Genomic DNA, 16,080 nt, shown 5'->3' on the forward strand with positions numbered 1-16,080 from the left:
GGTCATTTGAGTGCCTCGTGCTAAGCTTCTCAGATGCTCTTTGATGGAAGGAGAGGGATGGGGCGCTCATTACAGTCCCAGTGAGTTGTAATTTTATTACATCTATTCGTCATATAGGAGCTACATGCACTGTTCGACAGCGTGGGGGAAACCGCAAATAAACTCTACCCATTCCTCAGTCATCAAGGAGAGACGTTGCGCTCATCAAAGCGCGGCATGCATTAGTCTTCGTTGAATTCATCATCAACACAATGGCTCATGCTGATGCAGTGGATTTAGTAGGTGCTAGCGCGAGGGTTGTACCGCCCGTGCATCTGCCAGAACAGGGCGCGGTTCATGACGGCGAAGAGCACACTGATGAAGAGGAGGAAGAGCAGCATCGCCCAGCCGAGCCACGCGAACGCGACAAGGGCTGTCAGGAGTCGGCATGCCTCGTACTCGTGGCACCATCCGAGCTCCGCCCACATTGTCTGTACGTGGCGAGTCAGTACGTAATTACGCGGACCCATGACCTCAGGGTTGCATGGAGACGAGTCACTCACGGAGGAGATGGCGGCTCCCACGAGCCAGAGGACGAAGAGGCAGAAGAGCCCCAGCATCTCTCCGAAGAAGCTGGACAAGATGCCGTATTCAAACGTCCAACCTGGGAAGAGGATGTGTAGCCTAGAGTATGTGTATAATACAAAATCATGTTAACGCTCTCGTTATACAGATTCAGACAATCCCGTACTCACGCGAACAGCGACCATAGCAAGGATAGGCACGACGATGCCAGCAGTTCGGCGACAATGGGGTTGTAGAACGAGTGGCCCTGGTTGAGCGGGTCCCAAGGTGGGAGGTGAGTCGTGTATTCCAAGCGTGCCGCCGTCAAGCCAATCATGACGGCGGAGAACATGAACTACGTTAAGCGAATATTAGCGTTACATCGTCTTCTCTTCCCGTTCTTGTGATGTTTACTGACCAGTATGACGTAGAATGTAGTGCGGACAGCATTGATGGCTCCAATTCCGAAAGGCATCGCGCTATGTGGTCAAGGGGAGCTCACGGGTGCAGGTACCGCTGGTGGTGAAGAATCAAGCCGAGGTGAGAGCCTGTGGAGCGCATGCCTAACCTCTCTTATACCAACCGCGGAAGGGCCTGACCACCTCCCGCATGACGGCAGTGGCAACGTGGAGAGCGTTCGATGTACAATGAGCAGCCATATCGCCGCACGATAACCAGGACCCAGCGCCCATATGGCCGCGCGCGTACACGGACTACTAAACAGTCCGACGACGGCACCGGTTTCCTGTGCGCATCTACAGTCTAGGCGTCGCACACCTGGGGCTCGCAGCGCGTGGCCGAACCGCGACAGCTGCTATTTACAGCACCGAGGAGTTAGAAAGGTATCGTGTTGGGCCCCCACTCATGGTAAATGAGCGTCTTGAGGCGGTCAACTGATGTGCACGGCCTCAAGGCAGTCAGGATTAGAATCCACAGATGAAGTTCATGGTGCACGTTGCTTCAATGAGGATGGCTATTATTGTGCATTGATATGGCGGAAGAAAATGGGACGAAGCAACGAAGGAAAATGCCAGATATTATGTTCCGCCTTGAAATCCTTGTACTAGTTACGGTATAACGTCGGAAGGGTCAAAACTACATGCGCCAACACATGCACTAAGGGGGAATCGAACCCCCGGCGGGTCGACACAAGTCAAATGGCAACGACCCAGGTTACCACTACCCCATTAGTGCGAATATCGGTTGCCAGCAATTTGTGTCCATATATACGACTTCCAGTGGTCATACCGAGCGACGATTTCAGTCCATACACAGCTTTTGGATACAAAATTATACTGATACATGATACACAAGTACGTCGTACAAGGTCATCATTACAGGCACACATTAGTCGGTGGTACAATCGGCATGCAAGTGCTCAAGTCTGCATAGGATTTACGCCTCACCCGCCTTCACGCGCCGCCCCTCCTCGACCTTCGCGACACCCTTCTTCCCCTCCATCTTGCCCATCAACACCTTTGCCTCGCCCTTCATTTTGTCGAGGAAGCCCGCCTTCTTGACCTTGTCTCCATGATGCTCAGCCGGCACCCCAGCGCCGCCCTCCTCGTTGCCCTCTTTCGTCGCATCGCCTTTTGTCGCGACATCTTGCTCCTGCGGGGCTGCGCCGGTGCCCGCGGCAGGGGCATCTTTGGGTATCGGATGCAGCTGGGCCGGATGGTAGTCTGTATCATAGCCGTCGCCCTAGGGTGCAAGCAGGGTGAGTACCGTATATCTGATACCAAAACTCGTAGCGTGCTGTCTGGAGCTTTGGTGCCCGCACCTCTTCCACATCAAACAGCGCATCCGCGATGTCTACCTCTCGTCCATCCTGGTAGCCGGAATTTGCACCAACACCGATGCCATGCCACGTCGCGTTGGGCGTGCCCAACGTGTATGTGCGGGGCTGGATGTTTAGGTGCAACAAGTCCATTCGCGTCTCTTTCCCCTCGCCGTTCTCCTCGCGGACACCGCAGCTCGCACTCGAGTCGCCCTCTGAAGCAGAACGATAGCTCACCTTGCTCTCCGCCCCATGAGCCTCATGCTTGGCATCGGGTTGCGCGTTCATCCTCTTGTACCGCTCCTCGCGCTCAGACTCGTCCATCTCTGCCAGCTTTTCTCCCTTCCCGTGCGCACTCACGCCAGTATCCGCAGTTCCTGCGACCTTCTCGTCAGGTAGCACTGCAACGCCCTCCTCTCCCTTGCCTCCGACAAGTGAGCCGACGCCGCCAACCGCATCTTTGCCAGCCCGCCTCTCGCCGAGGCCGAGACTCTCATTCCCAGCCTCGTCGCCGGGTCTCGCGAGCGCCGGCTGTGCCGCATAGTCGCGCGGGTGCGTGCCGGTCGCTCCAGACGTCGCACCTGTCGTGCCAATGGGGCCACCAAACTCGTCTGGCAAGGCGGCGACGCCTGCCTCTCGATTGAGGCCTGGGAGTGAGCCGGCCCCATCCTGGTGCGTAAACGGCTGCTGACCTACCGGCTCTTGCGAAGGAAGTGAGGTGCGGGCTGTCACGGCGATTGTAGGGGTCGTCAATGCGGTGGAGGTATCAGGCGATGCTGTAGCCGGGTAAGGCGACGCCGGGTATGTGCTGGATTGAGTCATTGCGCTTTGATTCGTTGAGTTTGGGATCACCGAGCTCTGGCCATTAGAGTTGCGCTCGTCGGGGAGCTTGGTGACTCCCGCTTCTGAATACCAGCCGGGGAGCGCCCCCGCGCCCCCAACATGCTCCCGCGGCTGCGCTCCCTCAGTTTCGTTCGAGGGCAGCGAGGTCGAATGCGAGTTGTCGTGCTCTGATGCACGGACGGCGCCGTCCGTGGTGGTGCCGGCACCAGCTGTTGAGGACGGTGAGTGCGAGTGCTGGTAATTGCATGAGGTCATCACATACAAAGGTAAGACGAAATCGAGCCCACCATGCTCTTGGCAGCTGGGATATATTGTGCGGCGGCATCGGTGACGCTCTGCACAGCACTCTTTGCAGCCTGGCCGAAGGGCTGAGTGTTGGCGGCCGTGCTGCCGATGTTCTCGTCACAGGGGTATGCGCCTGGTATATCGCCGCCAGGAGTCGAGACGGCACTCTGCTGGCAAAGCCGAGGAGTCCACTGCGGGCGCGGGGTCTTCGCGCACAAAGGCGGCGGTGGTGGTAGACTTTGCCCACTCAGACGCGGGTGTGCCAGTCTCAGCGGTCAAGATGGGTGGTTGTCCAGACATGGTAGAGGTTCAAACGGTCGTAACGGTCGTAAGAGGAGTTGTGTGAATAGATGTTTATACAGTAGACGAAGGTGCGTTGCAAAGGGGTCGTGTAAGTGAAGTGAAGAAAGGACTTTGCGTCTGTTGGGTCTTTATGAGGCCGATGGACTGCGGCTGTAGTGGTGAGGGGAGTACTGACGCACCGTGTCGTCACAACGCCGGTGCAGCTCCTTCAGGCGCTAATTATGATGTCAGTGACCCCTATATGGTAGTTCTTTTTCTCGTTTCGGAAAGACTCCGCCAAATCGTGCCGTTCGTAATCAATCGTGAACCTAACAGATTAGCGGCAAAGGGGCAGTTGTATGGATGTGGGTGGTGACAAGGTATGGCGCGTACAATTGGCCTAATGAAATGATTTAACAACCCGGCCACGACCTGAAGCCAGAGCTGATAATGGGACCAGCCTAGCACGTGAGCACGGTGGTTACGATACCAAGGCGACTAACGCGAATACGATGGTATGTTGGGCGACGGGGAAGACAGCGCGCCCGAGTCCAAACTGATGAAAGACGTGATGGCAGTACGAGGAGGAGAAAGGGAGTGCAGCTGAAACCGACGTTTCCTCTATATATACAGCTTGACGCGGTGAGTGACAGGAACAGGAGGAAGAACAACATGACGTCTGAACAGCCTGAGACTGAAGGAAAGACACAATGATCGGTCGCATCTTTACCTATCGGATCAGCTCAACATTATGATGTCGAGTGTTCGCGTACCATGGGTTATGGGGAAGCCCAGTGTCGTTCCGGCGATGGTTACATAAACCCGTCTGAGAGTAACTTACTAGAAGAATAATATCGAGATAGGCGATCAAAATACGTAAGCAGGATGCCGGATTAGATGGCATGACGCTTGAATGTGCAGTATACTCCAGCATCCTTAATGATAAAATAGTTCATGTAATAAATATAGAAGCGGATTCCCCGCTGGATCTTGTGCAGTAGTCGAGGTCATGTATCTAGGACTTGTGCTAGTTAGGTTATAGGGAGCTGATTATCAGTATAAACCTCTCAAGTTTTCGACAGTCACGTGATCGTCCCGATTAATGTTCGCGCGTCCCAGACCGATCTAAGGGTTGCTTTTTAGTTGTAATACTGGTGTCTTGTTGACCTGCCACAAGTATTATATGTAGAATAGCCTGCTTATTTCAACTTATTCTGCCTGTGGCAGATCAATAAGCACCATCATAAGTAAGGAGAAGGTTTTCCTGATGCATCCTTATTTATCATCGTGGGAAGAATGCGAGGCTTGATCTTTGCCGAACATAATTGGTTCGGCCCAGAGACCAGAGACCTGGTAAACCCGGCTCTTCATTAAGCACCGTAACTTTAATCCCGCCCTGATGCCAGTCAACCTCGATCGTTGACGGAGACGTGAAATCCAACACATAAAGCTTTGAGGACCAGTGATAGTAACGTCAAAATAGCATTCATATCAATTCTGACTGTCCAACTTCGAAGGTTGGTTTTCTAGACCGGCAGAAGCATCAGTCTTCACAATTTTCTCTGGTGAAAATGCAGACCAAGTGAGAGTTGAATCTGGGCAGCTCTCGATTGGTCTGCTTTTTCACCAATGTTCCGGGACGCGGTCAGTTATGCATGCAACGGGACGGACTGGAACACGTCCGTCGCGATTATAACCAGCACACTCGTGTAAAGAAGCGCCAGCTTCCGGTTTCTTCGGGTCCACTGGCTCATTGCAAACCTGACCAGCAGTCATTCGCAAAATTAGTCGCCTCGGAGCCGGACGCGGACAGACATTGATACGGTTGCGGACACGGACACGGATATCATCCAGCTAAGACACAAATCCGAAGAGCGTGGCCTGCACCCTGCGCGTCCCTCGAACGCATAAAAGGTGTGAGTGCAATGGCTCACGATTGTTATCTCTTCTCACCCGAGAGCAGACCACCCTTGAGAGCTACACAGCTCCACCCTTCAGCCGCAGAATCGCTGTCGCACATCATGCCATACACCGATCTGCCCTCTCGCCGCTCGACGCTGGATCGCCGAGCGCAGCGCCCTGGAGGCCTGCCCACCAACCCACCGGCCGCGCGCACCCCCGCTAGGGTGCGCTTCGTCGACGGCCCCGTCTACGAGTCGCCCGACGAGTTCGGCGACGCTGAGCGCACGCGCGCCTCGTCTTTGCCTACGCCTCAGGCATTCTACGCCGCAGACCCACGCGAAGTCCAATCCACCTCCGCCATGCAGGACCCGCCGCGGGACAAGAAGCGCGTCCGGTTCTCCGCGGACACACGCTGCGACTCCGAAGACTCCGAGGACACGCTCCTCGATGCGGATACGCGCTCGAACGACGACATGTCACAGTATTCGCTGTCATCATACCGTCATCCGTATGATATCCCCGCGCCCCCCACCGCCCACGGTGGGCGCGCAGCGCCTGCTCCCAAACCCAAGTTCCGCGCCTCTTTTGAGGATGACGAGGACCTGGACGAGGATCTGGATGAGGACGTCAAGGCTGTTCTCCGCCGCTACCGTCCGTGTACGGAGGACGCTGCCCAGGCGAAGCGCAAGTGGGATAACATCCGCAACATGAACCTCTTGTTGCAGTACGGTGACGGGTCGCCTATATTCGACCCTGACGACCCCGTTATTACCGGCGTGCGCAAGGAGACTATAGGCGACGTCAGACGCGACGAAAAGGAGCGCCTTCGTCTCATGTCCTACCGCCAAAGGCGGAAGCACCTACAGCGTGCGCGGATCGAGTACAATGTCACCAGTATGCCTTTGTTCATTTGTGCATTTGCACAATGACTGATATACTTTGGCAGCTATGCAGAACCGCCAGGACTTCCTTCTCGTCCTTGGGAAGGCTCTCGTCAAGTACGCGGCGCCCTCACATCGACTCGAATCCCAGCTCCTCGCTGCCGCGCGCATCCTCGAGGTCGAGCTGCAGACCGTGCATCTCCCCACCACCATCATCGCATCCTTCGGCAACGACAGCGACGGCACGTCCGAAGTGCACGTCCTCTGCCGCAAGAGTCAGCTCGCGCTCGGTGCGCTGCACCGTGTCCACCAGATCTACCGTGCGGTCGTGCACGACGAGGTCAGTGCGAAGGAAGCGATGCGGAAGCTGGACAGCATGCTTCAGGAGCCGCCGATATACGGCCCGCGAGCGAAGCTCGTGCTCTCCTTCTGTCTGTCAGCGCTCATTTGCCCCTTGGCGTTCGGTGGCTCCTTCGTGGACATGTGGCTTGCAGGCGTGGGTGCATTTGCCCTATGCTTCGTGCAAACCTATGTTTCCTCGAAAAGTGGCACTATTTATGCCAATGTATGGGAGTGAGTGTTTTCGGTTTGTGCCCATTCGCACATATGCTGACGCTATGGTAGCACTACCGTCACTGTCGGCATTTCATTCGCCGCTCGTGGCCTGAGTAGCATTAGATCACAGGTCTTCTGCTACTCGGCCATATCTTCATCGGCAATTATTGGCATCCTGCCGGGATTCCTTGTTTGTACGTTTCTGCATTACCTGCGGTGTCTCGAGGCAGGTCTAACGCCCATCATAGTGTGCAGCGCTCTTGAGCTTGGCTCCAAGAATCTCGTCTGTGGCAGTGTCAACCTCGTCTACGCGCTCATTGTTACTCTGTTCATCGTAAGTCCTTTTCCACCACCCCATCGATCGGCAATTCACCACTCCTGCAGTCATTCGGTCTGGAGATCGGCTCGGAGCTCTTCCTGCTCTTTGATCCCCACGCACATACCGAAGTAACAACCCTTGCCGCTCGCGCCGCCAGTGCCGTCACTATCACTGGCACTTACATCGCCGACCCCAATACGGGCAGCACCTTGAGCGGCGCGTTCAGTTTCACCAACTCTACACCCATCGTCGTGCAGAATATCGTCATCAACTGCTACCGCCCGCCTGAATTCCCGTGGTACCTGCAGCCCTTCCCATGGTGGACGCAGTTCTTCCTTGTCCCCCTCTTCGCGCTTCTGTGCTCGCTCGCGAACCAGCAGCCTCTGTTGTCGTGGGACCTCATCGTCATGGTCTTCATCTCCTGCGTGGGCTACGCCGCCAACAAGATCGCCAGCATGTTTATTTTCAACCACTCCGATATCGTCTCCGCCATCGGAGCGTTCGCGATCGGACTTCTGGGGAATATCTACTCCAGAATGCTGGGCGGTACCGCATTCACGGTCATGGTGCCCGGCGTTCTCTTCTTGGTCCCTGTAAGTGATCCTGGCTAACGCTTCGCTTCAATCCGTCTGACAATATTTTCTCTATCTTAGTCTGGACTGTCACAAGCCGGAGGTATTAACGGCCAAGGAGACAACGGCGGTATCGACACCGGTTATGCGATGGTGGAAGTCGTCGTTGGTATTGTTGTTGGACTTTTCATATCGCAAGCCCTCGTCTATATCCTCGGCAATCGCAAAAACGCCGCGTCATTTACATTCTAATATACATAAAATCGTCTGAAAACAACTATAGAAGTAGAGCCTCAAATAATAAAGACATAAAATCATTGAAAAAACATACGGGACTCTGCGACGTCTTCTGCTATGTGTACAGGTCTGATACTATAACAACGGTGTTCAAGTCAGCTGAGTTCAAATGCGCTGTGAATTGGACAGAGTTCGCGATCCGACGGATTCAGACCCAATTTGTATTCGCTTCCACCAGGACGTCAGGTTTCCGCCACGTTCCTCCTAGATCCACTAGTACATGACTCTTGGCATGGCGGAGGTGAATAAAGTCTGCTGCCCCGATTTTAAAAGCTCGAGGTGAATCAAGTTGGGGCTTGAAGCTCTAGGTCGTTACCGTAATATAGCCCGCGGTAAGTATTATCTGATGAAGGGCATGGCTATCAGACACGGACGTCCTGAGGCTAAGAAAGTTCGGAGGAAGTATCGCCGTACGCCGGGAGACTAGCGTAGCCGCCCAACGTTGGGCGGCTACGCGTTACTAGTATAGCAGACGCACTCTATCATGCACTTCGACTACCATAGCATCCGAACGACCATTACATCCGTGTTCAGAGCGCCATGGACGTTCATAGTGTATGCTTCTCAGTTCTTTCAGCTGTGCTCTGCGTATCGTGAAGCACAGCCACGACAAGAGTCGCGCGGGTGCAATGAGGTACTAGCACTTCCCTTGCCACGTATGATTCGAGGTTCGTTCTCAGTTGATCAAGTAGATGATAACCTTCATTTCCTGTAGGGGGCTAAACACATGCGTTGAGAGGAGTTCCGTGCCGAGCCTTCATGTTGATTGGACTTACTTCCACCGCATTCCGCTTCAAACATCACGGCTTATGGTTTTGGCTCCGGTAGAGCTTTGATCTACCAATACCTCTAGAGTAATGCCATTGCATCGATTCTTCAGTGCTGATGCATTCTCGCTCACAGAGCTTAGACGCACTCGGTGCCTGAGGCTCTACTAAGAGATTGGCGGAACCTGTTACGACCGGATCTCAGCATGCTATTGAGCAGGCACATGCCGGCATTGTGCCCTGATAGCTTGTTAGGTTCAGAAGAACAGGGCGAAGGCACACCTCGACTTCCATGAGGTCAGTTGGCAGACGAGAACAGTACGTATACAGCACGGCCCGTTTACGATCGGTCTTCGAAGTCTCGACTAAACGACTCAATGCGCTCGCACAATCTCGACATTGGTCCGTATGTTGTTTGTATGGCGTGAGCTTCTTGCGCCTCACACGTAAAATCTATGCTCATCCGTTCATACCAGCCATATATGCACGCGCAAGGACAGCTCGTAGAAGCCGTAGTATCCATTTAGCGAATCAACCACGTAACGATTATTGAATAAGCAGAACGGTGACGCTGATTTCAGATCGTCGGTGTCTCCTTCATCTCATCGCAGTTACAGCTTTGCCCCGTGTCTATTTTGTACATTCGATGCTCCAATTGCGCACCAATGGGCGCTGCGAATGTCGACCCTGCAGCGGGATTTGTAGCGACCCACCTTCGTTCCGGACTTCCGAAAGCGGACTCGTCGCGCACGGCTTCTTCGGTGACCAAGACAATACTACCGGCCACTACCAAAGGACGTCTGGTTTGCGTTCGTACTATAAAGGAGACACCATACATAAAGTTCGAGACCAGGTATGAATCTCAGAGGTACGTTCAGGCTTTCCTTTTCCGCGCAAATCTTCAATAACGGAGGTGAGTCCGATATTACAGAATTGTATTTCCCGACCGGTGGCACTACTCCTCTCATGCTTTTTCGGCTCACATGAGTAACGGAGACCACATGATTGGTTATCTCCGAGCTGTGGTGCCGAACTGTCGTTCCCAACAGAAAACACTGCGGCGGTAGCATTAAATGGAGCGCGACGGAGAGTACTTTTGCCCATCCGACAGAGATGTGCCGCCGTCACCTGCTCTGGTGACCACATTTCTACCATATCTGGGGGACAGTGCAGCAGGATTAATGCTGCGTACTCGAACGAGGCATGGAATGGCCATTTTGTCGGCACATAACAGGTTCCGTAAAATTGTGAGTGGATAAAATCATGTTGGCATCAGTGTTGATAATGCTCTCGGCACACATGATAGCATGTCTCCTGTCAGCAGACTGCGCGGCCGGACCTTAGTCCCGGCTTGCGATGAAGTCCGGATGTGATAGACTACAGAGTTAGTCCCGGTCTTGACAGAAAATGATATTCGTCAGGTGTTACCACTTCGAGTTCTGTCCGGCTCCTGCGATACGTACAGAGTCAGACAAACTGAAGTGTCTCATTTCAGACACATCTTCTCTCAGCGTTTCCTCTTCCTGGCCAGAGGTCATTAGACGTCGTGAGTTTTAGACGTTGGTCAAGAGGTGCGCACATGGCCCTTCCGGTCTCGTTAGCATGCTCTGATTGTCTCATTACCGTGGCATCTCTCACAATATGGAAGCACAATTTCCTCCTGTGCATGCTTTAGCCCACACTTGTCGCTTGAGTACGTATTCTCCTGAACGCTGAATCCAATATACTCACCAAACGTGGTCTTGCTTATTTCTTATTTTGTAGCACATTCGGTGATCACCATGACATCAACGCAGTCCTGTGATGATCTGGTCATTACTCTAATCGATTTCCTTTTCGGCGGATCGCCGCATTCGTCATGCCGCGCCCGAGTCTGTCTTGATGACGGCTGCCCGGTTGCCTGCCTGGACTCGAGCGCGGCGCACCCGTTTGAGCCGATCCGAGGAAGCATCAGCTGCTGAATCCTATCTTCGTCATGCCTTCTCTTGACGTACACGCTTCCGCCAATGCCCCTTGTGCATCTCTCGCCAATCACTCTATTTGGGTAGGCCAACTCGTGCCAATGTTTTCCGCGAGTTTCTGCTGTCTTCAGAGAGCGCCATGCTTTGACGGTTCTTACTCCGATGACTAGCGGACGACGCCAACTAGTACACCATGGGATCACCAAGTTGGGTTTGGAGTTGGCGCGGATCGGAGTCACGTCCTTGCAGGTCTTCTCATAGCCCGAGGTATAGCGCGTGTGTATGGTTATCGTGTCGGCCAGATCCGTCTGCACGTAAGATGATGCAAGCACTAACACCCGGCGCCAACGTTGCTATCAGGGGCAACGCCAGCGGGATGGTGCAGTCGCGGATTCTGAAGCACTGCATTGGCATGGTTGCACGAGGAAGGCACGCTGCAAGCAATGCCGGCGGAGAGTTCTCTCATGAGCGTGCGTGTGCACTTTGATGGAAGGGGACACGCCATGCAAAATGTCAGTTTCCGTAGGGTATGCGTTTCTTCTATTGTGGTCTTCCATGGAACATGTGGCTGATAGCAACGTCATGCAGAACCTAAATCTTATACTCTTTAGCCGCTCTACTCCGGGTGCACAGCTGGTGCTTCCGAAGTTAACCCTTCCCCCTGCGTCATACGTATCACACAAAATATGTGATTCCTCCAAGCCTCCTCCTGCGAAATCAGATAGACTGACGCCCATTCAGAACATGTGTACTGGTTACTGGCCCAATCAAGCTGCTGCTCGCCTTCGGAATGTCGAACTTACCATCACCGGGCAGCCTCACTCTCCTTCTATATCCCGTTATCGTCGGGTTGATCATAACAACAGCCCACAACAGGTCCTCACCCAGAGACACCGGTATAAAGTCAGCGAAGGGTACATCTAATCATACCACTCATCCAAACCCCTCTCACGCTACGGCCAGATCTACCGACTACGACCAGCTCAACTCCGAGGTCTGCTCTCTTTTTCCGCCCCTTACTCTCCCATCCCGATGGCACCCCTCCAAGCTACCTCGTCGGCGAGTCCTGCCACTGTCCAGGCGCTGCGTACGTTGAAGCGTTGTTGAGTGTATCAATTCACACTAACATGTGCTCTCTGTAGACCTCCGCGACGCCAAAGATGCTCATGTGATATTCGAAGCCGTTCGACGCAACATGCTTCCATTGATCACAAGACGGCTCACGGCTACTGAACGTGAACAGTTGGACTCCGGCAACGTGTTCGTATGGGAGGAGGCGGAGCACAAGCAAGGTATGTTACATGCTCACCCAGGTGCCCCCAGAATGTAATATCTGAGTCAGGTGGTTTGGAGCGATGGACTGATGGTAGAAGATGGTACGTTCAGTCAGTAGACGATGACGGCGTGATTGATTGACTGTGCGATCTGCTAGGTCTCAGAGCAGAATGCGAGGAGACTACTTGTTCTACGAAGAGAAGATAGAGACTACGCCGGAAGAGAAGGCGGCAAAAGCAGCTAGACGGTATGTGTCCATCAGCATTTGGCGTGTTCGGCCGCCATGATACCAATTCTGCTCGCAGAGCACGCAGGACTCTAGATCCACTGAGCTACCAACCTGCTCCCACCCGTCAAGACCGGCCATCGAAACCCGATGGCCTCACGAAGCAGACATATTCTACCCATGTCTACACGAGCCAATCCGAGCCCAGGAAATGGCATATCGTAGCCTACTTTTCGGTATCTCTGGCAGGCCAGTCGCTTGCGCCGTACTGAGCGCTCACCTACGCGGTTCATCCAGGGCGATGATTACACACATCTACCCGTCATCGACGACTACGACTTCTTGCGCAGTCTTCGCGTCCCCGAGGGCGTCTTTACCTCTCCGCGAGGCAATCCGACAAGGGTTGTACGCGCAGACAGTGGTCACGAGCAGGCTCGTGGTGACTTGGAGTGGTCCAGGAACTCCTGGGCTCTGCCATCACCCTCCCCCTCTATTACGTCCCCGATTGACAGGCCAGAGTCGTCTTCCTCGTCTTCCTCCTCGTCAACCAGTGTCGTGACCAACTCAACTGGCTCAACAACATCTCGGCACAGCTCAAGTGGTGCGCTTTCCTTGCCTCGCCTGTCGAACGTCGTGCCCATTCAATATCTGGGGCCATCTTTATCATCTCACGGCTCCTCCCACTCCCCCATCAGTCCCAATAGCTCTAGCTACGTTGGACTGACTTCCGAAGATCGTCGAGCACTCAATAGTTTCCGAGTCGTACTATGACTACGTCATTGCCATCTCTTATAATGGACGTTATGGGCGGGTGTCGCGCAGAGTCACCATGGATGTATTTTATAGGTTATCGGGTAGACACTGCGTTACGGCCATTACCTCTGGCTGGTGTATCAACATATAAATGTAACGAGTTGCAGCGCTATGCGCACCTGGTGTGCTTCGCGACCCTGAGTGCAGGATGGCTGGTTCCTTCGGAGAGCGCGCGACGATGACGCTTGACCACGTTGACTGGATGATGCAATGTTCCCAGAACTATGTTGATTCCGATGGAAGAAGAAGCACAGTGCAGTGAACTGCACTTAGCAGCGTGGGTAGGAAGTGACCATTCAGTTCACCTCTTTCCCACTTCTTGTCTCCGAAGCATTCCTCGTGGTTCAATGACGTAGCGACCCTTGCGATCGTCTCATCAACTTGAGGGTAGCAATTCAAGCTCCTTACCCATGCTAGTCGTCTCATTAAGCTAGCGGCCTCGATGTTCTCAACAACGACGTGAGTGTCTAGCTCGACACAATCTGTCGACGTCCTCAAATCAAAAGTAGCAACCAACATTGTATATCAAGCAGTATATCAAGCAGGAACGGTAGAGACAACTAGACCTGATGGACTTCTCATTGATTCCCGAAGCTCACCCAATCGATGCTATGGCGGCGGCCCTTCCACCAGTCGCCCCCTGTGCGACTAATGTCAGACAAATGTCGCATCGTGGGCCGGCCATGAGGACAGTTCCAGGGCTGGTCTATCATCCCCATATGGCGAACTACCTGCATCCGGCCAACGTCAGATGAGTGTCCGTGGGTTATCCTCGCGTGATCAGAACTTACAGATGTCATTTGCCGCCGGTCTAGAGCCATCCCAATCATGACGCTTTTCCGACAAGCTCTCATTGCAAACATAGCGCGTGCCTTAGAGCATCTGACCATCTGGCCTGTGGGACGGTCTTGTAGTAAATGTAGCAACTCCTCCAGATCTGCGAGGGCCCCGAGCGTCGTTAGTGAGACACTAGATGAGAACGGAGTGTTTTGCACTCACCCTTGACGTCGAAAACGGTGTTCTCGCTAATGGGCTGTGCGCACAACTTAAGTCGATGCCCGTCGCCAAACGTCGCATCGTCATCTATGTCTATCTCAAATCCATTTCGTTTAAGGACATCTAGATTCTCAGTCGCCAGTATCTCATCGGCGGCGGTCAACTCAAGAGGCTGTGGGCTGATTTGGAAGTTAAGGTCCTAGGGTTTGGAAGAACGGAACGGTGTATGATCTCACCGAATGAGTTTCTGAGATATGATCTCCGTGGTCTGCTGAAGCGTCTCGAAGTTGTACTTCTCGTCCGCGGCGTGTTGGTCGACGATAAAGAGATCGTCCATGTGCCCTCTGCCGTTCCCATGAGCATCTGCCAATGCGGTAGGCGACGTATGCCGTCGCGCGATGATAAACCCTAAATTGAATTGCCCAACGATCTCCATCGATGCGAAGTCCGTTTTGTCAATGACAAGAGAGAGAGCCTCGGCCGCCTTCGCATCGTCCTCCGCGTTGGCAATCCCGGCATCGCGCTGAATCCCTATAGGCTGCGAACTGGGGGGATTATACGCATCGGTCGCCTGCCATGCCTGCAGGCGCTTCCACGACGACGACACACGCGACGAATCAAACCGCAAGGATACGTCTTCATCCTCGGTGCTGCGAACCACTTCAAGACGAGAGGCACGACTAGACTTGGAAGTAGAGCTTGTAGACGCAGTGGGCGTACCGAGAGACGTGTCGAGAGGTGTTGATTCTCGTGGGACGTTAGGACCGACATCGGTTGTGTGATAGATGTTGTCCTGCCAGGGTAGCTCTGCGGATATCTCTGCATCGTCGTGGTCAATGACCATACCATCTACCTGCGAAGAAGGTAGCCTATCGACATCCATATCATCGGCTTCGACTGATAGCTCGCGGTCCGCCTGCCGTCTCTCCTGCTTACGCTCTGGAATCTCTCTTCTCTCCTCGCTATCTTCGCTTCCTTCGCTGCCTTCAGTCTCGACCTCTTCCAGGTCTACGTCCACAGTCTGACTGCCGCCGTTAGCAAAAGGTTTCAACATCGTCCTAAGCTCTTGTGATGCGCCCTTTCCCTCCTTCGCCACCTTGGAGTCTTCTATCCTTCGCCTCTTGAATGGGGGAGTCGGATCCTCGTTCGATCGTTGATGTAGATTCCATGAGGCACCAGATGTACTCAGTACAGTCTGAACCTTCCGTGAACCTTTCTCCTCGATGGGGCAGCTGGGCGAATAGCGTCCAGGAACCATAGAGCGCGCTGCTGTTGCCATGCTACTTCGTTCAGTCGCGGACTCTATGCGCACACGGCCCTCATGGTGTCCGCTCACTTCGGGGCGAGGAGGTACCTGGTTTGCTGACGGTGAGCCCGGATCAGCTGTTGCATCCCGCAGCTGCGTCGCCGACAATGATAGTTCGTCATCGTTGCCCGGCGGTTCGGATACTACTATTTCGCGGTCTTGATCTTGATCGCCTAGATCCACACCAGGGATATGGCGGGCAGATACACGCTGCACGCCTTGCGCCAGAGAACTGAGTTCCTCGCTCCCGTGATCACCAAGAGTGGGATATGCTGCAATTGGGGCCTCATATGAGGCCAGGAGCACGTCAGTAGGCGCGTCTTGGACATCGTTCGAATCTGTATGCCGCAGCAGCAATGTGGGTTCCCCGAAGCTGTCGCTTTCGTGCTGGCCAATGGGGCAGCCGCCATTTCTGTCTATGAGTGTATCCCGACGAAGAGACTCGGGCTCAGCGTTGTCTTCCTCGCCGTCTTCAAGAAA

General features: G+C 53.9%; 6 protein-coding genes and 1 non-coding gene across 7 annotated transcripts; 2 read left to right on the forward strand and 5 right to left on the reverse strand.

Annotated features, from left to right (window-relative positions):
- Nucleotides 1–225: 225 nt before the first annotated feature.
- POSPLADRAFT_1174848 (hypothetical protein) lies at nt 226–1,018 on the reverse strand (the record flags this gene model as incomplete). The annotated part of the gene is made up of 4 exons (XM_024488316.1): nt 226–470; nt 543–663; nt 735–898; nt 962–1,018. The coding sequence occupies 4 exons, from the start codon at nt 1,016–1,018 to the stop codon at nt 276–278; spliced, it is 537 nt and encodes a 178-aa protein (XP_024333787.1). The 3' UTR covers nt 226–275.
- A 637-nt stretch (nt 1,019–1,655) lies between these two features.
- POSPLADRAFT_t162 lies at nt 1,656–1,737 on the reverse strand. Its single transcript has one exon. It is a non-coding gene; the product is annotated as a tRNA-Gly (tRNA).
- A 136-nt stretch (nt 1,738–1,873) lies between these two features.
- POSPLADRAFT_1067993 (hypothetical protein) lies at nt 1,874–3,831 on the reverse strand. The gene is made up of 4 exons (XM_024482254.1): nt 3,665–3,831; nt 3,451–3,639; nt 2,324–3,397; nt 1,874–2,244 (listed from the first exon to the last, which is right to left on the reverse strand). Exons 1-4 carry the CDS (start codon nt 3,746–3,748, stop codon nt 1,939–1,941), a joined length of 1,653 nt encoding a protein of 550 aa, XP_024333788.1. The 5' UTR covers nt 3,749–3,831; the 3' UTR covers nt 1,874–1,938.
- Nucleotides 3,832–6,580: 2,749 nt separating this feature from the next.
- POSPLADRAFT_1186288 (hypothetical protein) lies at nt 6,581–8,279 on the forward strand (the record flags this gene model as incomplete). The annotated part of the gene is made up of 5 exons (XM_024489213.1): nt 6,581–7,086; nt 7,138–7,262; nt 7,317–7,402; nt 7,453–7,980; nt 8,041–8,279. The coding sequence occupies 5 exons, from the start codon at nt 6,581–6,583 to the stop codon at nt 8,209–8,211; spliced, it is 1,416 nt and encodes a 471-aa protein (XP_024333789.1). The 3' UTR covers nt 8,212–8,279.
- Nucleotides 8,280–10,776: 2,497 nt separating this feature from the next.
- Nucleotides 10,777–11,398, reverse strand: POSPLADRAFT_1037208 (hypothetical protein; the record flags this gene model as incomplete). Its single annotated transcript, XM_024477205.1, has 2 exons — nt 10,777–11,292; nt 11,321–11,398. 2 exons carry the CDS (start codon nt 11,396–11,398, stop codon nt 10,777–10,779), a joined length of 594 nt encoding a protein of 197 aa, XP_024333790.1.
- Nucleotides 11,399–12,128: 730 nt separating this feature from the next.
- Nucleotides 12,129–13,256, forward strand: POSPLADRAFT_1158030 (hypothetical protein; the record flags this gene model as incomplete). The annotated part of the gene is made up of 6 exons (XM_024487269.1): nt 12,129–12,276; nt 12,327–12,360; nt 12,417–12,506; nt 12,565–12,721; nt 12,783–12,934; nt 12,998–13,256. Coding segments are annotated over 6 exons (840 nt in total), but the record flags the coding sequence as incomplete, so codon positions are not given.
- Nucleotides 13,257–13,945: 689 nt separating this feature from the next.
- POSPLADRAFT_1077263 (hypothetical protein) lies at nt 13,946–14,814 on the reverse strand (the record flags this gene model as incomplete). The annotated part of the gene is made up of 4 exons (XM_024482949.1): nt 13,946–14,029; nt 14,090–14,235; nt 14,298–14,473; nt 14,531–14,814. Coding segments are annotated over 4 exons (690 nt in total), but the record flags the coding sequence as incomplete, so codon positions are not given.
- Nucleotides 14,815–16,080: the final 1,266 nt, after the last annotated feature.

Source organism: Postia placenta (assembly GCF_002117355.1).
Source record: "Postia placenta MAD-698-R-SB12 unplaced genomic scaffold POSPLAscaffold_20, whole genome shotgun sequence".
Taxonomy (NCBI): domain Eukaryota; kingdom Fungi; phylum Basidiomycota; class Agaricomycetes; order Polyporales; family Adustoporiaceae; genus Rhodonia; species Rhodonia placenta.

Bases quoted from the DNA above. Each gene is read 5' to 3' on its own strand.
- POSPLADRAFT_1067993 (XM_024482254.1), bottom strand. From the start codon at position 3,748: ATGTCTGGACAACCACCCATCTTGACCGCTGAGACTGGCACACCCGCG. The intron at 3,640-3,664 runs GTGCGCGAAGAC...CCGCGCCCGCAG, and splicing joins CTACCACCACCGCCGCCTTT to TGGACTCCTCGGCTTTGCCA. The intron at 2,245-2,323 runs GTGCGGGCACCA...CTTGCACCCTAG, and splicing joins CGCTGTTTGATGTGGAAGAG to GGCGACGGCTATGATACAGA.